At 47.0% G+C, this 23,302-nt stretch overlaps 1 protein-coding gene across 1 annotated transcript in view; it reads right to left on the bottom strand.

The window, feature by feature from the left end:
* Positions 1 to 1,041: 1,041 nt before the first annotated feature.
* Positions 1,042 to 23,302, bottom strand: part of LOC147097624 (adhesion G protein-coupled receptor E3-like) — a 61,538-nt gene continuing 39,277 nt past the window's right edge. Inside the window, exons 7-14 of the mRNA XM_085971423.1 lie at positions 17,558 to 17,628; positions 16,190 to 16,244; positions 13,660 to 13,837; positions 11,741 to 11,860; positions 8,488 to 8,681; positions 4,779 to 4,949; positions 3,176 to 3,373; positions 1,042 to 1,275 (exon numbers count right to left, since the gene is read on the bottom strand). Coding sequence (XP_085827549.1) covers positions 1,042 to 1,275; positions 3,176 to 3,373; positions 4,779 to 4,949; positions 8,488 to 8,681; positions 11,741 to 11,860; positions 13,660 to 13,837; positions 16,190 to 16,244; positions 17,558 to 17,628 — 1,221 coding nt within the window. The remainder of the gene's footprint in view (positions 1,276 to 3,175; positions 3,374 to 4,778; positions 4,950 to 8,487; positions 8,682 to 11,740; positions 11,861 to 13,659; positions 13,838 to 16,189; positions 16,245 to 17,557; positions 17,629 to 23,302) is intronic.

Here is a 23,302-nt window from a genome sequence, read left to right as displayed (position 1 = left end):
GTATTGTGTGCAGTTTTGGTCGCCTTATCTGAGGAAGGATGTCCTTGCCATGGAGGGAGTGCAACGAAGATTCACCAGACTCATACCTGGGATGGCAGGAATGACGTATGCGGAGAGATTGAGTCGATTGGGCTTATACTTGCTGGAGTTTAGAAGAATGAGAGGGGATCTCATTGAAACTTATAAAATCCTAACAGGACTAGACAGACTAGATGCAGGAAGGATGTTCCCGATGGTGGGGGAGTCCAGAACCAGGAGTCACAGTCTAAAGATAAGGGGTAAGCCATTTAGGACAGAGATGAGGAGGAATTTCTTCACCCAGAGAGTGGTGAACCTGTGGAATTCTCTACCACAGAAGGCAGTTGAGGCCAATTCATTAGACATATTCAAGAAGGAGTTAGATATATTTCTTAAGGCTAAAGGGATCAAGGGATATGGGGAGAAAGCAGCGACAGGGTACTGAATTTGGATGATCAGCCATGATCTCATTAAATGGCGGAGCAGGCTCAAGGGGCCGAATGGCCTACTCCTGCTCCTATCTTCTATGTTTCTATCCACGTTCAATGCATGGTCTGTGCTGAGTGCTTTCAGTGAAGCAAGTGGCAGGGAACACTACAGCCGAGCTCATCGTCCCCCAGGGATGGAAGAGAAAAGATCAGTCAGCGCTCCCGATGGCTGCAACTGTGTAGAAATGAGGCAATGACATGCGTATGTAAAGAAGGACCCCGTTGGCTCCAGGCGGGTGTCCTTGCTGCCTGCTCAGAAGAGCAGGTGAAAATTGCACATGTTGCGATCGTGGCGGCTTTCGGACAGGTAAGAGCCCAGGGGCAATTTTTAACTGCTCCGCCCGCCAGGTTTCTGTTGAGTGAGCCGGGTTAATATCGCCCCCCCTCTAGCGATAGAGTTCCAAGGCTCGGGATCATGTATCAAATAACAAGCTTGTTCTTGACTCCTGGCCAGGCAGGAACGCGTTCAGTGATTGTGTCAACAATAAGTGAACAATTTGCATTGTAAGGCTGGAATAACAGGCCACATTACTTACTATCTGGGCGACCCATAGCCATCGGGATAGGCTGCGGCAGAAATGGCCACGATTATTGCAGGGACCCCGTAGCCACAGGGGTACATGAACTTCCCCATTTTCTTTGAGTGGGGAACCCTCAAATTCCTGATGTTTCTGACCATGAGGTACAGCTGGACTCCCTCCAGAAACATCCAAACGAACGCTGCCAGGAACAAGTAGTGTAAAAATCCCGCAATAATCCCGCACACAACCTGAAACAGTAAGAAACACCGTGAGAGGATTTTGCAGCCCTGCTTTCTTTCCAATGATACAGTGTTAGTTCAATAAATACATGTCTCTACATAGGAGCAGGAGTCGGTCATTCAGCCCCTCGAGCCTGCTCCGCCATTCAGTAAGATCATGGCTGATCTGATCTTGGCCTCAACTCCACTTCCCTGCCCGCTCCCCATAACCCTTGACTCCCTCACCGTTCAAAAATCTGTCTATCTCCACCTTAAACATATTCAATGACCCAGCCTCCACAGCTCTCTGGGGAAGAGAATTCCAAAGATTCACGACCCTCTGAGAGAAGAAATTCCTCCTCATTTCTGATTTAAAAGGGTGCCCCCTTATTCTGAAATTATGCCCCCTAGTTCTAGATTCCCCCACGAGGGGAAACATCCTCTCTGCATCTACCCTGTCAAGCCCCTTCAGAATCTTATATGTTTCAATAAGATCCCCTCTCATTCTTCTAAACTCCAATGAGTATAAGACCATAAGAAATAGGAGCAGGAATAGACCACTTGGCCCCTCGAGCCTGCTCCTCCATTCAATAAGATCATGGCTGATCTTGGGCTCAAGCCACTTCCCCGCCCGCTCCCCATAACCCTTCACTCCCTTATCTTGCAAAATTCTGTCTATCTCCACCTTAAATGTATTTAATGACCCAGCCTCCACGGCTCTCTGGGGCAGAGAATTCCACAGATTTACGACCCTCTGAGAGAAGAAATTCCTCCTCATCTCAGTTCTAAAAGGGCGACCCTTTATTCTGAAACTATGCCCGAGTTCTAGATTTCCCCACGAGGGGAAACATCCTCTCTGCATCTACCCTGTCGAGCCCCCTCAGTATCTTATATGTTTCAATAAGATCACCCCTCATTCTTCTAAATTCCAATGAGTATAGGCCCAACCTGCTCAACCTTTCTTTATAAGTCAACCCCCTCCTCTCTGGAATTAATCTAGTGAATCGTCTCTGAACTGCCTCCAATGCAAGTATATCCTTCCTTAAATAAGGAGACCAAAACTGTACGCAGTACTCAAGGTGTGGTCTCACCAATCCCCTGTACAGTTGTAGCAGGACTTCCCTGCTTTTATACTCCATTCCCTTTGCAATAAAGGCCAACATTGGTGCTGACCCCTGTTTTCCACCAACAGGCTGAATACCCCCACTCCACTGAACATCTGATGTGGGCCATGCAGAGCTGGCGCTCGATGCCCCAGTTAACTGATCTGAGCTGGGGCAGCCACATTGTCCCTGGGTTAATCATGCAGCGATCCCATTCCTGAGTAACACCATAATCATATAGTGAGAGTGGGAGCCCCCCCTCACTGCTGGTGCACAGTGGAGAGCTGGGCTCAGTCAGCTGAGGGGACCTGTTCACTGACTCTGGGGGCTGACTGTTAGCGAGGGGAGGAGTGCGCTGGGTAACGGCAAACCAGCAAAACACAAAAGAATTCATTCATCAGACAAGAGGCAGAGGCCACGAATCTGAACAAAAGCCCGGAGACATTTACACACCAACACACGCACAAATCTCCCAATGGAATAAAAGGCTCAGACTGAGACCACACCGATGGTGTGATATACGCCCTCTCGCACACTTTGGGGGTCATTTCAACCCAACTCGTCTGGCAGGATGGGCTGGAACTCTGGCCAACATGGACATCAATGGAGAATAAAATCCGGCAAGGGGTTGCAAAACCGGGGTTGCAAAACCAGCGTCGCACCCGACCCGTGAGTTTCCCCAGCAACGCCCCCCCCCCCCCCCATCTTTTAAGTCTCCCTTATTCTTCATTCTATAATTAACTTCAGTTTGGATCACAAACACCGCAGAGTGTGATCCCAGGTTGACCTGCTCCTCGTGCGCTGCTATCTGTGGAGAGGTCTCTTACCCGGTTATCGGTTCTGGAGACCCCTACGATGAAGAGCAGCTCCGCCAGGAAGAGACTCACGCACAGCTGGGTGTGGGTGGCGGTTATGGCACTTCGAAGATGCTTCCAAAAGGCCAAAGTCCCGATAGAAACAGCGAGACACACCAGTGACACAGGGACCCCGATGAGTGTAATTATAGTCAGAGCACGAGGCTCGGCCTACAAGGGATTAAGAAAAGCACATTAAAAGTCTCCGGCTCTGAATGATTCTTATTGCTGTTAAACATTCTGCAACTTCATTGATAGAGACTCATACAGCACAAGAGGAGGCCATTCGGCCCATCGAGCCTACGGCGGCTCTTTGAAAGAACCATCCTATTAGTCCCACTCCTCCACTCTTTCCCCATAGCCCTGCAATTTTAGTTGATAGTTGAAGGCAGTGAACTGGAATCTCCTATGTGACAGAAAGGCAGTGACGATCTTGTGATCTCAAACGGGCCTCCCACCTCTCCTCCAAAACAGACTCTGAGGAGTTTCCGTTTTCATACCGAGCCCTTCGTTTCCCGTCAACTTTCTCTACCAATCCCAAGCCCATCCGAATCTTGAATAATGCTCCCATCTTTTGGTGGAGGTACTTCCAGCACCTCTCCGACTCAAGTTCATTCGCTCTCGGGACCTCAAGATGACCTCTCCCAGTCTGTCTTTCCTCCTGCAATCTGCAGGTTTGTAACACCTGACACTGGTATCACCCAACCATCACATCTTCTGGTGGTTGGGGATTCTAGGACTAGGGGGACGCAGCCTAAAAATTGGAGCCAGGTCTTTCAGGAGTGAAGTTAGGAAACACTTCTACATGCGAAGGGTGGTAGAAGTTTGGAACTCTCTTCCACAAACAGCAGTTGATGCTAGGTCAATTGCTAATTGTAAATCTGAGATGGTTTAAGGGATCATAGAAATTTACAGCACAGAAGGAGGCCATTCGACCCATCGTGTCTGTGCCGGATATGGGGCAAAGGCGGTAAATGGAGTTAGGTCACAGATCAGCCATGATCTCATTGAATGGCAGAACAGGCTCGAGGGCCTGAATGGCCTCCTCCTGTTCCTATGTTCTCCCCCAATCTTTTGCGAGCCTCCGGATTGTCCTGCACTCTGGGCCTTGGTCCCCTCACCGAGCTTTCTCAATAAAATGAATCACAATGCAACAGAATACACTGAAGAACATTCATTGCAATGTAACATCTGACAGTTAGACCGTGGTTCAGTGGTAGCAGTACTGCCTCTGAGTCAGAAGGTGCCGAGTTTGAACCCCACTCCAGACAGTCCTGGAGAGGGGAGACCCAGAATTCTGGGTTGACATCGAGTGGGATAGTCACATTCAGTGCGTGTGGGTGGATACCGCCGCGGCCGCGCCCACCCCCCCCTCTCCCCCGCCCCACCTTGGGGTTGTGGGAGCCCATGAAACCCTCCCATTGGATAGGACGAACCTATCGGCTGGTGTCGAGTTGGTTACAGTCACGTCGCGGCCTGTCAGGCTGTAAATCCCTCCACTACAACAACAGCCACCTCACCGCCACATTATCTCGCTGTCATAAATTCAAAAATATTGATGACTAAACATTTATACCTGCCATTCGAAAGGAGTCACCAGCACAGCGAGGCTGGAGAGGTGATTGCATCGACACTGGGTCTCCATTCCATTGGAACCCCCCACACGGCATCCGCTGGGAGACCAATAACTTTTCCCAGCTGCGTAATTCCAGTGGACGCAGTGCGTTGTCCAATCACCGATAGTTTCCTGTGGAGAGCAGGGATTATATTTTACCATCCGCAGTTACCGGGCAAATAGATCATGTGTGCAACGCTCAGTGGGAAAAGGCATCGCCCAGTGTGGTATTGAGCCACACAGAAGGGAATGCCCCAGGCTCAACTCCAGGTCTGTGTTGAATTAGCCCATCTCAGCCGAGGCAGAAGTCAGTGGATGGCAACCAGTCTCAGCGTGGTGTGTGGACAATGGGTGAGAGCAGGTCCAGGGTCAACGGCGATCCTTTCCACCAGTGACTAACCTGCTGACACTCACTTTCTGGATTCACACATGAAGAGTGAAGGAATGGAAGGCTGCCTGTACTAAGTTGATCAAAGACTGATCAAGAAGACTAACAAATTGCTGAGCCTCACCACGAAAGCTCTAGCGGATAGCAGCAAGGACGTACGACTGCAGTTCTGCAGACCATTGGCCACACCTTGTTTGGAATATTGTGTTTAGTTTTGGGCACTCCACCTTGGGAAGGATATCCTGACTTTGGTGAAAGTCCAACACCAATTCACCAGGACGATACCTGGGCTGAAGGTGTGATGCGACACTGGGTAGTCCTGGGTTATATTTCCTGGGAATGAAGTGGCTAAGGGATGATCTGATGGTGGATGTTTAAAATAAGGTTGGAAATTGAGAGGTGGAATCCAGAACAAGGGGCTGGTTAAAAGCAGAATAGTTCTTGACACAAAGGGTTGTGAGGATGCGGAATACACTGTACCAGAAGTTGCAGAATCAACTGAGGTGTTTAAAAGGTGAGGAATACATCCTTGGAAAGTTAGTTCAAAAGGGCAAAGGATAGGGAATTCCATTTTAATACATGGAGCTGCCGTGGCTAACAAAATGGCGGAGCAGACGTGAGAGACCAAATGGTCTACTCAGCAACAACTTGCATTTATATCGTGTCTTTAATGTAGAACAAACGTCCCAAGGCGCTTCACAGAGGTGTAATCAAGAATGGACAGCGAGCCAAAGGAGGAGACATTAGGAAGGGACCAAAAGCTTGGCCAAGGAGGTGCATTTTCAGGAAGCTCTTAAAGGAGGAGAGAGCGGCTTAGCGAGGGATTTAGGGAGGGAATTCCAGAGTGTGGGGCCTAGGTGGCTGAAGGCACAATGGTGGGACAAAGGCAGGGAGGAATGTATAAGAGGGCAGAAAGGGGAACGGAGGGTTTGGGGGTGAGCGGTTGTAGGGCTGGAGAATGGTGCAAAGATAGGGATTAGGGCAGTCATGAAGGGATTGAAACAAGGATGAGAATTTTAAGATCACTCATCCTATTAAAAGTCAGCCTCTTAGGAGAGAAGGTGAGAAATTTGGTGGGGGGGGTTGGTGGGGTGCAGAGAATTTTGAAAGAATTAGCAATTTTCTCAAACTCCATTATGAGGAGCAATAGGTAGGCCCCATTTATTTATGTTTCCTGCATCATGAATGAGCTGTTTTGTCTCACAGCGACCCCATTGGTCCATATGTCACGAATTGTTATATGATGTAACAAGAAAACTGGCAGATTAACGGCCTCATTCTCAGTCCAGTGATATTCCTGTTGTTTCACTAAATTGCCTCACTGGACAGAAATACCTGGTTAGTTTTTAAACCCGGTGCTGCTGTTTCACTGCACCAATACCATTGTGAGACTGGGATGGGATCAGAACATAAGAAATATTAGCAGCAGTAGGCCATTCAGCCCCTGTAGCCTGCTCCACCATTCAATAAGATCATGGCTGATCTTCTACCTCAACTCCACTTTCGTGCACTATCCCCATATCCCTTGATTCCCTTAATATCCAAAAATCTATTGATCTCCGTCTTGAATATACTCAACGACTGAGCCTCCACAGCCCTCTGGGGTAGAGAATTCCAAAGATTCACCACCCTCTGAGTGAAGAAATTTCTCCTCATCTCAGTCCCAAATGGCCGACCCCTTATTCTGAGACTGTGACCCCTGGTCCTAGACTCCCGTTGGACAATCCCCGCATCCCAGGAATCAGTCTGGTGAACCTTCGTTGCACTCCCTCTATGACAAGTATATCCTTCCTTAGATAAGGAGACCAAAACTGTACACAATACTCCAGGTGTGGTCTCACCAGGGCCCTATATAATTGTAGTAAGATGTCTTTACTCTTATACTCAAATCCTCTTGTAATAAAGGCCAACATACCATTTGCTTTCCTAATTACTTGCTGTAACTGCATGTTAACTTTCAGTGATTCGTGTACAAGGGCACCCAGGTCCCTCTGAACACCAACATTTCCCAATCTCTCACCATTTAAAAAATACTCTGCTTTTCTATTTTTCTTACCAAAGTGGATAACTTCACATTTCTCCACATTATATTCCATTTGCCATGTTCTTGCCCGCTCACTTAGCTTGTCTATATACCCCTGAAGCCTCTTTGCATCCTCCTCGCAATTTACATTCCCACCCAGCTTTGTACCATCATCAAACTTGGTTATGTTACATTTGGTCCCCTCATCCAAATCATTGATGCAGATTGTGAATAGCTGAGGCCCAAGCACTGATCCTTGGTTACAGCCCCACTAGTTACAGCCTGCTAACCCGAAAATGACCCATCCGAAAATGACCCATTTATTCCTGCTCTCTGTTTTCTGTCCGTTAACCATTCCTCAATCCATGTTAGTATATTACCCCCAATCCCATGAGCCCTAATTTTGTTTATTGGTGTGTGGCACCTTATCGAATGCCTTCTGAAAATCCAAATACACCACTGGTTCCCCCTTATCTATTCTGCTAGCTACAACCTCAAAAAACTCTAACAGATTTGTCAAACACGATTTCCCTTTCATAAATCCGTGTTGACTCTGCCCAATCCTATTATTATTGTCTAAGTGCCCTGAACTTCTACATCAACTCCACTTTCCTGCCCTATCCCCATATCCTTTGATTCCCTTAGTGCCCAAACATCTATCATCACTTTTGAGGTTCCTAAGCGCTGAGCTCTTTCCCTGGGCCTATCCATTAGTGCTTCCAACACAATTGCTTTCGAGGTCTCTCCAGGCCGAGATTCAAGGCTGCAATGAGCAGGGAGTGGCTGGCCAGCAAGATGGCCCCTCCCCTTTAAGAACTGGACGGCGCCAGTCTGTCTGGCTTCCATGGTTACTGACATCGCCTGAGCTTCGGTAGGGTTCTGAGGTAGCGCCTCGCTCCCCGATGTTAGCGCCTCGCTCCCCGACGTTAGCGCCTTAAGAGAGGTGTGTAGCACCTGATTTAGCGCTCAAATCACCTCCAGGGGCGATAGAGGCGAATTTTGCAGTCTTATCCTGAGACTATGCCCCCTGGTTCTAGACTCTCCAGCCAGGGGAAACAGCCTCTCAACATCTACCCTGTCAAGCCCTCCAAGAATTTTGTACGTTTCAATGAGATCACCTTTCATTCTTCTAAACTCCAGAGAATATAGGCCCATTCTCCTCATAGGACAGCCCTCTCATCCCAGTTTGATGTACAGTTTGTAACAGTGATCCGATCTGTTACAAACTGTACACCAAACTGGCACAACTCGTTACAAACCTCTGTGTGTTTGAAAGTGAAGCTCACTGTCGGGTCGAGTCCATGCTTGTCCCTGTTAGTTATCACGGCTGAAACCACGTTTGCGATCAGTCGAAATGGCTTCAGTTTTCCACTGGTGGAGCTGAGGTTGAAGACACTTCCATTCAGGATGGAATCCATGTTGTTGAAGGTGATCAAAGCTGCAAAATCTGCCCCTGGAGGAAGTGTTAAATGTTACTGATGCTGGAGTAAAATCCGGAGGGTAGGCGATAGCTATAACATATACCTAACTCCTGGTGCAGAACCAGAGAAGGTCATAACTGGGGTTTTGGCGGGGGGTGGTGGTGGGGGCGGGGGAGTGGTGGGTGTCAGATAGTGTAGTGTTGCCAATCCTCCAGGATTGTCCTGGAGCCTCCTGGAATTGAAGATTAATCTCCTGGACACTGAGGCGAGCAACACCCAGGAGAAACATCGGAGGGGCCTTTGTGTTTTCCTCATTTTCTTTGTACATTTTGTTTAATAGTGTTAAAATTATTGGAGATGGGGCAAAAAAGGCTGTTTGACTGGGTGGGGCGGTTGGAGACTGGAAGGTAAGCGGTGAAAGTTCCAGGAATACATCTAATTAGAGTTCGCAACTTTACGGTCAGATGAGTCACACAGTTTGGACACGCCTGATCTACATTCCAAGGTACAAAGTATTTTTCATACAGTAGAACAATGAATCTTACTGTATTTCTTTGGAAAGATCATATCAAGATACAATTTCCAATTGGACATAGAAAAGTAATGGTTAAAAGAAAAAAAGATTTACATTTATGCAGCGCCTTTCACAATCCCAACACATCCCAAAGCGCTTTAAAATCAATGAAGTTTTGTGCACAGCAAGCTCCCACAAACAACACTGCAATAATGGTCAATGAAGACTTTTGAAGTGGAGTCACTGTTGTAATGTAGGAAACGCGGCAGCCAATTTGCACACAGCAAGCTCCCGCAAACAGCAATGTGATAATGACCAGATAATCTGTTTTAGTGGTGTTGATTGAGGGATAAATATTGCCCAGGACACCAGGGATAACCCCCCCTGCTCTTCTTAGAATAGTACCGTGGGATCTTTTTCATCCACCTGAGAGAGCAGACGGGGCCTCAGTTTAACGTCTCATCTGAACGACGCACCTCTGACAGTGTGGCACTCCCTCAGCGCTGCACTGGAGTGTCGGCCTGGATTATGTGCGCAAGTCACTGGGGTGGGACTTGAACCCACAACCTTCTGACTCAGAGGTGAGAGAGTGCTGCCCACTGAGCCACAGCTGACAATAGAACATGGCTTGGACAAGAAACACCGCTTGTACAGATGATACAAAGAAGACGCCTGAGATGGCTTGGGGCGCGTTTCAAGAATGGAAATGGCTAGAATACCTCTCATGGCCCTGCACACAGAGGGACACGGAACAAGAAGCTGAGGAAGGCCAAGGAAGCGCTGGATAGACAAGTGTCAAGAGAGACTTGTCACAGAAAGGGACACAGATGACTGAAGCAGCCAGACTGGTTCAGGACCGACAACAGTGGAGTGAATTCATTCGGCCCCATCGTCGCTGCTGCATTGACGGATAATAATTTAGTCGTAGTGCCTTTAACCCAGACTAAACAACACGAGAAGAATCAGATACTTTAACTGAAAATAAGAGGGAGGCCCAAATCATAGGAGAAATAGCTCACGTCATCTTTTCCCCTAAGGCAAGTGAGTGGTTTACAAAGATAAGTCCAGTTGAGGAAACCATTCCGCCTATTACGTAGAAACGTGCAGGTGCCCCATCAAAGTATTAATCTGCCTGTTGAACAATTTCACAGTTTTTGTCTCCACGACTCAAACGAGAGGATCAGTCTGGGTATTGATCACTCTGTCGGTTACCAGTTTGTACCTATCACCACTTGGCCTTCAGTTGCGGTTTGGCTATTCCACCTTATATCCTGCGTGCCTCTATAAAGACCCATCTCATTCACCTCCTAAAGAATCCCAGTAACTATCTTCTGACAGTAGGAATCAGCCTCCTGCTCCTTCTCTGAACCACCTCTAGGGTTAGGCCGTTTCCCTCGGTGACCAGAACTGAAAGTAGTCCTCAAGGTCCAGCCTGACCAGAGCTTCAGCGTGATGGCTCATTATTAGTACTGAGTGCTCACTTCAATAGTGGGCAATGTTTAAACTCACCTTCATCATTGGCTTCCCTCCTACGTACATTTTAGAAATTCATAGTAATGTTTTAGGCAGCAGTAGATCATTGGTCCAACCAGCCTACCCCTGCAAAGCCCTTCATGTGATTCTACTGTAACTGGTCGTAGATTGGATTTGATTTAGGATGATTTAGATAAATCAATGGCCTATGGGAAATGTTTCTAAGTACAACATGAGAATGATTATAAATATTTCTACAGCTCCGTATGACTTCTTCGGCAGCACCTCCCAAACCCACGACCTCCACCACCTAGAAGGACAAGGGCAGCAGGCGCATGAGAATGCCACCACCTCCAAGTTCCCCTCCAAGTCACACACCATCCCGACTTGGACGTATAGGCCCGTTCCTTCATCGTCGCTGGGTCAAAATCCTGGAACTCCCCCCCCCTAACAGCACTGTGGGAGCACCATCATCACACGGACTGCAGCGGTTCAAGAAGGCGGCTCACCACCACCTTCTCAAGGTCGACTAGGGATGGGCAATAAATGCCGGCCCTATCGGTGATGCCCCGTAGTCCAAAAGTGAATTTAGAAACATTTCGGTAATTGACCACTTTTCGATGTATCTATATGACCAGCAGCCAAAGCAAATCATGCTCTCCAGCTTAAGATAATAGCGGCAGCATTTGACTTTCCCTGCTGTCATGCACTCCTTAGACCGACGCCAAGATTTCCTTGTGCATGCACATCCCCATAGCAGCTGAGATCCCGGCATCTGTGCGCAAAATTACCCACAGGGCCGAGCAGCATACGCAACAGATAGGGCCTTTTCGGTGCCACTCTGCATTGTGGGAAATGGGCACTCCATGTGAGCGAGGGTCCCACCGAGCGCAGGAGAGTTGGCCGGCGCCATCAATTCACCACGGCTACAGACGCACTCCATAGTGCCATCTATTTGGGTTCCCGTGTCCCTCCCCACAGCACGCCCAAGGAGCTGAATGTCCTGAAATATTCTGCGTTTTGGCTTAGCAATGAAAATGAGAGCATTTGAAGAATTAGAGAAGAATTAACAGAAGAAATTTTTTCTTAAAACACTACATTTACCGGTTGTTTTTTCTCTAGTGGCCGTACTCCGATAAATATCCATAAAGTTGCCTTTTGCCTGCAGTCTGACTCTATCGGGTGCTGAATTGTTTTTTGCTGCAAAGGTTCGTATTTCCAGTTCTAAAAAGTGAAAGGAAAGAAGCTTGGTAAGTGTGTCCTGGCGGAGACAAATTTACTCACAGGAGGAATCCAACTTCTGCTGTGACTAAATTTGAAAGTACTCAGGGATAATTTTAAAAGAAAGACTCGCATTGCTATAGCACCTTTCACGATCTCAGGATGCCCCAAAGTGCTTTACAGCCAATTAAATATTTTTTTAGACTGTAGTCACTGTTGTACAGGAAACTCTCGTTTAAACGGCACCTAAATATCCAGAATTCTCTATTAACCGGCAAAATTTATACTCCGAAAACAACACCTCAATAACCGGAAATGTTGCCGAGTCCGAGTCTCCCGCGGTGGCCGAGTTAGTCAGTGGGGGTAGTTCTCCAAACTGCCACTACTCGGCTTCTTGGCGCTGTCGGAAGTCGGAACACCTCAATAACAGGAGTCTGACTCTCCCGCGCTGTATACAGTCATTTACTGTATAAGTTTTGTTTTACTGTTAAGTAATTAAAGAGTTATGGATTACCCTCAACTGGCAGTACTGTACTTAATCAAGCATCTTCCACCATCCATTTAACACAACATTCTGTAGGTGAGTACCCAATTACTGTATACTGCACATTTCTTGATTTTTAAATTTTTGTTTGTTAAAAATAGCCTCTCGATAATCCTCTCCGTCATCCAGAATTTTTAATAAACTGGCACCATCCCGGTCCCGTCGGTGCCGGATACCAAAGAGTTTCCTGTAATGTGGGAAATGCGGCAGCCAATTTGCTCACAACAAGCTCCCACAAACAGCAATGTGATAATGACCAGATCATCTGTGTTTTAATGATGTTGGTTGAGAGATAAATATTGGCCGGGACACCGGGGATAACTCCCCGGCTCTTCTTCGAAATAGTGGCTGTGGGATCTTTTACATCCAGCTGAGAGAGCAGACGGGGCCTCGGTTTAACGTCTCATCCGAAAGACGGCACCTCTGACAGTGCGGCACTCCCTCAGTACTGCACTGGGAGTGTCAGCCTGGATTATGGGCTAATGTCTCCGCCTGGAATCAATGGGATGAAAACTGGGCAGGTTCTACAACGGTCGCTATAGAGTGGCACCACCAAACAGAGATGGTGGACATTACCCTCCTGCTGGTTGATGACATTTTTAATTTCAGTAACCCAAATGTGTTCTCTCGACAAAAAAATTGTCCATTAATTGCATCCCAGGGCTTAAAGAAATATTGAAGAATATTTCCGTACAAACTCTACATTATGTAGAACGTTAGTAAATCTTATTCAGTAAATTTATGTCAGTTCATTTAGCTATGAGGAAAGCCTGGATAGGCTGGGGTTGTTTTCCTTTGGAACAGAGGAGGCTGAGGGGAGACTTGATTGAGGTGTATAAAATTATGAGGGGCCTAGATAGAGTGGATAGGAAGGACCGATTTCCCCTAGCAGGGAGGTCAATAACCAGGGGGCATAGATTTAAAGTAATTGGTCAGAGGATTGGAGGAGAGTTGAGGAGAACTTTTTTCACCCAGAGGGTGGTGAGGGTCTGGAACTCACTGCCTGAAAGGGCGGTAGAGGCAGAAACCCTCATCACATTTAAAAAGTATTAGGATATGCACTTGAAGTGTTGTAACCTACAGGGCTACGGACCAAGTGCTGGAAAGTGGGATTAGGCTGGATCGCTCTTTTTCGGCCGGCACGGACATGAAGGGCCGAATGGCCTCCTTCTGTGCTGTAAACGTCTATGATTCTATGATGCTATTCCTCGCATGACACACACAGCTGTCTCAAGAAAAAATATCAAATAAAATTTACCGATATTTTCATTTGTTTCAACTCTCCTTCCCTGTTCCGGTAACTCCAGACCGGCACCTATCGCAGCATTTTCCAAGGACTGCAGGAATATGGAAGCCAAATAGAAGCGTTCTTCATTTTCCATGCTGTCCCACAGGGAATCATTCGCGAGTAGATCATTTGCGGTTGAAATAATTTTCTGAGGAGGACAAACCATTTCAATTCCATCGCAGTGAATATTGGAGCATTTTTTAAAACTTCTAATTTAAAGGTATTCCCGCCACAAACTCCGTTCCCTAGCCACCGATTCCATTCCCCTCACCCACTGTCTCAGGCTGAACCAGACTGATCGCAGCCTGGCTGTCCTATTTGATCCTGAGCTGAGCTTCCGACCCTGTGATGAAATAACTCTGTGTTCTGGATTGTCTGTTGTTGTACTTGTTAATGTCTGGAATGTTTTACAGGTGTAACCACTAATGTTCCTCCCTAGCTCCGCCTTTATGGATCCTCCTGATTGGTGTGAGTCTTATTTATAAGAGCTGGGTTTTACTCATAAGGGCTGGGTTGGTGATGAATGATGGTTGCCCTGTGTTAACTTGATGCCATGATTCTTACTTAATAAAAGCCTTTAGTTTTAAGTTTTAACCTCATGGATTCAGGCAGTTATTTGGCATATCAGACCCCATATCCTCTCTATCACCAAGGTCGCCTACTTCCACCTCCGTCACATTGCCCGTTTCCGCCCCTGCCTCAGCCCATCTGCTGCTGAAACCGTCATCCGTGCCTTTGTTACCTCCAGATGCGACTATTCCGATGCTCCCCTGGCTGGTCTCCCATCTTGCACACTCCATAGACGTGAGCTCATGCAAAGCTCTGCTGCCCGTATCCTAAGTCGCATCAAGTCCCGTTCACCCATCACCCCCTGTGCTCGCTGACCTACATTAACTCCCGGTCTGCGGAATACCTCCGTTCAGTCCGTAAGGGTGATCCCGAGCTTCCAGTCGCCTCACTTTAATTCTCCGCTCCACTCCCACTCTGACCTCTCTCCCCTCGGCCTCTTACACTGTTAGAAACATAGAAGATAGGAGCAGGAGTAGGCCATTCGGCCCCTTGAGCCTGCCCCGCCATTCAATGCGATCATGGCTGATCATCCAAATTCAGTCCCTGCTTTCTCCCCATATCCCTTGATCCCTTTAGCCTTAAGAAATATATCCAACTCCTTCTTGAATATATTTAATGAACTGGCCTCCACCGCCTTCTGTGGTAGAGAGTTCCAATGAAACTCGAGGAACAGCACCTCATCTTTCGATTAGGCACTTTACAGCATTCTGGACTCAACATCGAGTTCAACAATTTCAGACCATAACCTCTGCCCCTATCCTTTTTTTCCCATTTATTTTATTTATTTATTTTTATTTTTTATTTTTTTCCTCTCTCACATGGCAGCTGTCTTTCATTCTGCCAGTGCCATTTACACTTCCTCTAGAGCCATCTTTTGTTTCTTAACTTGTCCCATTACCATCTCCTTTTGCCTTGCACCATCTCTTAATCTCTCCTGCCTTCCATCCTATCACAGACCTTCCCTTTTGTTCTTTCCTCCCCTCCCCCCTTTCCCTGCCCCCACACTTGCTTAAAAACCTATTCCATCTCCAGCTTTTTCCAGTTTTGACGAAGGGTCATCGACCTGAACCGTTAACTCTGCTCCTCTCTCCACAGATGCTGCCTGACCTGCTGAGTATTTCCAGCATTTTCTGTTTTTATTAACTCCCGGTCCTTGTTTCCAAATCCCTCAATGGCCTCGCCGTTCCTTATCACTGTAACCTCCTCCAGCCTGATAGATCTCCGAGATCTCTGCATTCCTCCAATTCTGGCCTCTTGTGCATCTCCCACTTCCTTCTCTCCAACATTGACGGCCGTGTCTTCAGCGTCTAGGCCCTAAGCTCTGGAATTCCCTCCCTAAACATCTCCGTCTTTCCACCTCTCTCCTCCTTTAAGACGCTGCTTAAAACATACCTCTTTGACCAAGCGCTCTTTGGCTGAGTGTCAATTTTTATATCTGATTAGACCCCTGTGAAGTGGCTTGGGATGGCTTATGACGTTAAAGGTGCTATATAAATGCAAGTTGTTCTTGTTGTATAGCTCCCTCCGCGACACTGCAAATTTACCCGATCAGTAACTGAGCAATGTGGATCCGAGGCGGTCCCGGGTTCACTCCCCGAGTCAGCTGATCATAGCTGGGGCAGACATAGCGGGCCGACAATTGGGCCCCTGTGCCTTTGGGTTAGGGACGGGGACATTTGCCAGGGTTCCTGCTCCTGATTTTTATAAATTTTTAAATTCATATATGGATGTGGGCATCGCTGGCAAGGCCAGCATTTATTGCCCATCCCTAGTTGCCCTTGAGAAGGTGGTGGTGAGCCGCATTCTTGAACCGCTGCAGTCCGTGTGGTGAAGGTGCTCCCACAGTGCTGTTAGGGAGGGAGTTCCAGGATTTTGACCCAGCGACGATGAAGGATCTGCGATATATTTCCAAGTCAGGATGGCGTGTGACTTGGAGGGGAACTTGGAGGTGGTGGTGTTCCCATGCGCCTGCTGCCCTTGTCCTTCTAGGTGGAAGAGGTCGCAGGTTTGGGAGATGCTGCCAAAGAAGCCTTGGCGAGTTGTTGCAGTGCATCTTGTAGATGGTACACACTGCAGCCACGGTGCGCCGGTGGTGGAGGGAGTGAATGGTTAAGGTGGTGGATGGAGTGCCAATCAAGCGGACTACTTTGTCCTGGATAGAGTCGAGCTTCTTGAGTGCTGTTGGAGCTGCACTCATCCAGGCAAGTGGAGAATATTCCATCACACTCCTTACTTGTGCCTTGTAGATGGTGGAAAGGCTTTGGGGAGTCAGGAGACACTCGTTGCAGAATACCTAGTCTCTGACCTGCTCTTGTTGCCGCTGTATTTATGTGGATGGTCCAGTTAAGTTTCTGGTCAATGGTGACCCCCAGGATGTTGATGGTGGGGATTTGGCGATGGTAATACCGTTGAATGTCGAGGGGAGGTGGTTAATCTCACACTTGTTGCAGATAGTTGGAGATTGCTATCCAGTGACTCCCTGCATGTGTTAGTCAGTGTTTAATCAGTTCAGTCGATAGTTGATGTAACTGTGCAGTGGAGAACTGCAGAAAATTTGATGTCTTTTAGTTTCGTTCCAGGTTTTTGGGGAGAAGTATGCAACCCTTTTTATCCTTTTATCCTGGACACACCGGCGATAGCTAGAAGCAGGCAATGTCCTGGGCCACAGGAGGCCCAGGAAAGTGTCTTGTTTTCGCTTTTGAAAGGTTTCTTTTGGGTCAGGAGAATCAGAAGTGCTGGCCCCACAAGGATACCATGGACCTCCATTCCCCAGCCTTACTCACTGCCTCCTGCCTCCCATCGCCATCTATTCGAGCCCCCCTCCCGTTTCTCACTTACCTTGCCAGGGACCATCCTGTGTGTCCCCGGCAGCGACCTAGCACCACAACCTAGTTGAGGTTGAAGTTCAGCCATGATCTTATTGAATGGCGGAGCAGGCTCAAGGAGCCGTATGGCCTAATCCTGTTCCTAATTTTTATGTTCTTATTAGCAAGGTCCCACAAACATCTGATTTAGTGATGTTGATTGAGGGATAAATATTGGCCAGGACACCGGGGAGAACTCTCCTGCTCTTCTTTGAAATAGTGCCATGGGATCTTTTACGTCCACCTGAGAGAGAAGACGGGGCCTCAGCTTAACGTCTCATCCAAAAGACGGCACCTCTGACAGTGCAGTACTCCCTCGGCACTGCACTGAAATGTCAGCCTGCATTTTGTGCTCAAGTTTCTGGAGTGGGACTTGAACCCATGAACTTCTGACTCAGAGGCAAGAGTGCTGCCGCTTGTTAAGGGGGGTGTACGTGATGCAATCCAGCAGCCAGTGCACAGAGTAAAGGTTCTCCGTTATGATACCTGTCTTGCTATTGTTTACCTAGATTTGGGGCAGAAAAGGGTACACTCAGGGTCATAGGGGACACAAGGTCCACTTACAGGAGTGGCTAGTGAGGCTCAACCAAGAAAATGTTTAGCTTGTACGTGAGCCATTATTCCATAGATTATAAGAAATTCTGTAGAAATCAAATGCTGAAAACCACATGGCCATCTGTAATGTAACTGGGATTCTTTTCACTTTAACCTCCCAGATCTGAATTGCCGATTTCTCCCTGTGAAAAACAGTACAAAGCATAATGTGCCACTACTAACCTTCAATATAGGTTCGCCAGTCTGTTTCCGGCACAGCTCATTCACCAGTACAACGATTGAATTAATCTCAGTGCAATAATTGTGGAATGAGGATGAGGGAGACTGTGAGAAGAAAGAAAATAAGCTGTGAAGATCTTCAGAAGCTGAGAGTGAACTTCAGCTCACTAAATTATCCAATTCACAAAATCTTCAGGGGTCAGCACAGGTATGCATAGATCACACATGTACACACAGACACATAGATTGCACATGTACACACAGATCACACATGTACACAGACACAGATCACACATGTACACACAGACACATAGATTGCACATGTACACACAGACACATAGATCGCACATGTACACACAGACATAGATTGCACATGTACACACAGACACATAGATCACACATGTACACACAGACACATAGATCACACATGTACACACAGACACAGATCACACGTACACACAGACACAGATCACACATGTACACACAGACACATAGATTGCACATGTACACACAGACACATAGATCGCACATGTACACACAGACATAGATTGCACATGTACACACAGACACATAGATCACACATGTACACACAGACACATAGATCACACATGTACACACAGACACATAGATTGCACATGTACACACAGACACATAGATTGCACATGTACACACAGACACATAGATTGCACATGTACACACAGACACATAGATCACACATGTACACACAGACACATAGATCACACATGTGCACAGACACATAGGGAGCACATGTACACAGACACAGATCACACATGTACACAGACACAGAGATCGCACATGTACACACAGACACATAGGGAGCACATGTACACAGACACAGAGATCGCACATGTACACACAGACACACAGATCGCACATGTACACAGACACATAGATTGCACATGTACACACAGACACAGATCGCACATGTACACACAGACACATAGATCGCACATGTGCACAGACACAGAGATCACACATACACAGACACATAGATCACACGTGCACACAGACACATAGATCGCACATGTACACACAGACAAATAGGGAGCACATGTACACAGACACAGAGATCACACATGTACACACAGACACATAGATTGCACATGTACACACAGACACACAGATCGCACATGTACACAGACACAGATCGCACATATACACACAGACACACAGATTGCACATGTACACACAGACACACAGATTGCACATGTACACACAGACACAGATCGCACATGTACACACAGACACATAGATCGCACATGTACACAGACACAGAGAGCACACATGTACGCAGACACATAGATCACACATGTACACACAGACACAGATCGCACATGTACACACAGACACATAGGGAGCACATGTACACAGACACAGAGATTGCACATGTACACACAGACACAGATCGCACATGTACACACAGACACATAGATCGCACATGTACACAGACACAGAGATCACACATGTACGCAGACACATAGATCACACATGTACACACAGCCACAGATCGCACATGTACACACAGACACATAGGGAGCACATGTACACAGGCACAGAGATCACACATGTACACAGATGCAGAGATCACACATGTACACACAGACACATAGGGAGCACATGTACACAGACACAGATCACACATGTACACACAGACACATAGATTGCACATGTACACAGACACATAGATCGCACATGTACACACAGACACATAGATCGCACATGTACACACAGACACAGATTGCACATGTACACACAGACACAGATCACAGACACACAGATCGCACATGTACACACAGACACATAGATCGCACATGTACACAGACACAGAGATCACACATGTACACACAGACACATAGAGAGCACATGTACACACAGACACAGATTGCACATGTACACACAGACACAGATCACAGACACACAGATCGCACATGTACACACAGACACAGAGATCACACATGTACAGACACAGAGATCACACATGTACACACAGACACATAGAGAGCACATGTACACACAGACACATAGAGAGCACATGTACACACAGACACAGATTGCACATGTACACACAGACAGAGAGCACATGTACACACAGACACATAGATCACACGTACACACAGACACATAGAGAGCACATGTACACACAGACACATAGATCACACGTACACACAGACGCATAGATCGCACATGTACACACAGACACAGAGATCGCACATGTACACACAGACACATAGGGAGCACATGTACACAGACACAGAGATCACACATGTACACACAGACACATAGATCACACGTACACACAGACGCATAGATCGCACATGTACACACAGACACAGAGATCACACGTACACACAGACACAGAGATCGCACATGTACACACAGACACATAGGGAGCACATGTACACAGACACAGAGATCACACATGTACACAGACACACAGATTGCACATGTACACACACACAGATCGCACATGTACACACAGACACATAGATCGCACATGTACACACAGACACATAGATCGCACATGTACACAGACACAGAGATCACACGTACACAGACACATAGATCACACATGTGCACACAGACACATAGATCGCACGTGTACACAGACACATAGGGAGCACATGTACAGACACAGAGATCACACATGTACACACAGACACACAGATCGCACATGTACACACAGACACATAGGGAGCACATGTACACAGACACAGAGATCACACATGTACACACAGACACATAGATTGCACATGTACACACAGATCGCACATGTACACAGACACATAGCTCGCACATGTACACACAGACACACAGATCGCACATGTACACACAGACACATAGATCGCACATGTACACAGACACAGAGATCACACATGTACGCAGACACATAGATCACACGTACACACAGACACAGATCGCACATGTACACACAGACACATAGGGAGCACATGTACACAGACACAGAGATCACACGTACACAGACACATAGATTGCACATGTACACACAGACACATAGATCGCACATGTACACACAGACACATAGATCGCACATGTACACAGACACATAGATTGCACATGTACACACAGACACAGATCACACATGTACACACAGACACATAGATCGCACATGTACACAGACACAGAGATCACATATGTACGCAGACACATAGATCACACGTACACACAGACACAGATCGCACATGTACACACAGACACATAGGGAGCACATGTACACAGACACAGAGATCACACATGTACACAGACACAGAGATCACACATGTACACACACATGGAGCACATGTACACAGACACAGATCACACATGTACACACAGACACATAGATTGCACATGTACACACAGACACATAGATTGCACATGTACACACAGACACATAGATTGCACATGTACACACAGACACAGATCACACAGACACATAGATCGCACATGTACACACAGACACATAGATCGCACATGTACACAGACACAGAGATCACACATGTACACAGACACATAGATCACACATGTACACAGACACATAGATCACACATGTACACAGACACATAGAGAGCACATGCACACACAGACACATAGAGAGCACATGTACACACAGACACAGATTGCACATGTACACACAGACAGAGAGCACATGTACACACAGACACATAGATCACACGTACACACAGACACATAGAGAGCACATGTACACACAGACGCATAGATCGCACATGTACACACAGACACAGAGATCACACATGTACACACAGACACAGAGATCGCACATGTACACACAGACACATAGGGAGCACATGTACACAGACACAGAGATCACACATGTACACAGACACATAGATCGCACATGTACACACAGACACATAGATCGCACATGTACACAGACACAGAGATCACATGTACACAGACACATAGATCACACGTGCACACAGACACACAGATCGCACATGTACACACAGACACATAGGGAGCACATGTACACAGACACAGAGATCACACATGTACACACAGACACAGAGATCGCACATGTACACAGACACATCGGGAGCACATGTACACAGACACAGAGATCACACATGTACACACAGACACATAGATTGCACATGTACACACACACACAGATCGCACATGTACACAGACACATAGCTCGCAGATGTACACACAGACACACAGATCGCACATGTACACACAGACACATAGATCGCACATGTACACAGACACAGAGATCACACATGTACGCAGACACATAAATCACACGTACACACAGACACAGATCACACATGTACACACAGACACATAGGGAGCACATGTACACAGACACAGAGATCACACATGTACACAGACACATAGATTGCACATGTACACACAGACACATAGATCGCACATGTACACACAGACACATAGATCGCACATGTACACACAGACACATAGATCGCACATGTACACACAGACACAGATCACACATGTACGCAGACACATAGATCACACGTACACACAGACACAGATCGCACATGTACACACAGACACATAGGGAGCACATGTACACAGACACAGAGGTCACACATGTACACAGACACAGAGATCACACATGTACACAGACACATGGAGCACATGTACACAGACGCAGATCACACGTACACACAGACACATAGATTGCACATGTACACACAGACACATAGATTGCACATGTACACACAGACACAGATCACACAGACACATAGATCGCACATGTACACAGACACAGAGATCACACATGTACACAGACACATAGATCACACATGTACACACAGACACATAGAGAGCACATGTACACACAGACACATAGAGAGCACATGTACACACAGACACAGATTGCACATGTACACACAGACAGAGAGCACATGTACACACAGACACATAGATCACACGTACACACAGACACATAGAGAGCACGTACACACAGACGCATAGATCGCACATGTACACACAGACGCATAGGGAGCACATGTACACAGACACAGAGATCACACATGTACATGCAGACACAGAGATCGCACATGTACACGCAGACACATAGCTTGCACTTGTACATACAGACACATAGATCGCACATGTACACACAGACACAGATTGCACATGTACACACAGACGCATAGATCGCACATGTACACACAGACACATAGGGAGCACATGTACACAGACACAGAGATCACACATGTACATGCAGACACAGAGATCGCACATGTACACGCAGACACATAGCTTGCACTTGTACACACAGACACATAGATCGCACATGTACACACACACATAGATTGCACATGTACACACAGACACATAGATTGCACATGTACACACAGACACATAGATCGCACATGTACACACATAGATCGCAC

Source organism: Somniosus microcephalus, chromosome 31 (genome assembly GCF_052327205.1).
Source record: "Somniosus microcephalus isolate GS21.2 chromosome 31, FLI_Smic_1.0, whole genome shotgun sequence".
Classification (NCBI taxonomy): domain Eukaryota; kingdom Metazoa; phylum Chordata; class Chondrichthyes; order Squaliformes; family Somniosidae; genus Somniosus; species Somniosus microcephalus.
The sequence above is the reverse complement of the archived record's forward strand: the minus strand, read 5'-3'. Positions and strand labels throughout refer to the sequence as shown.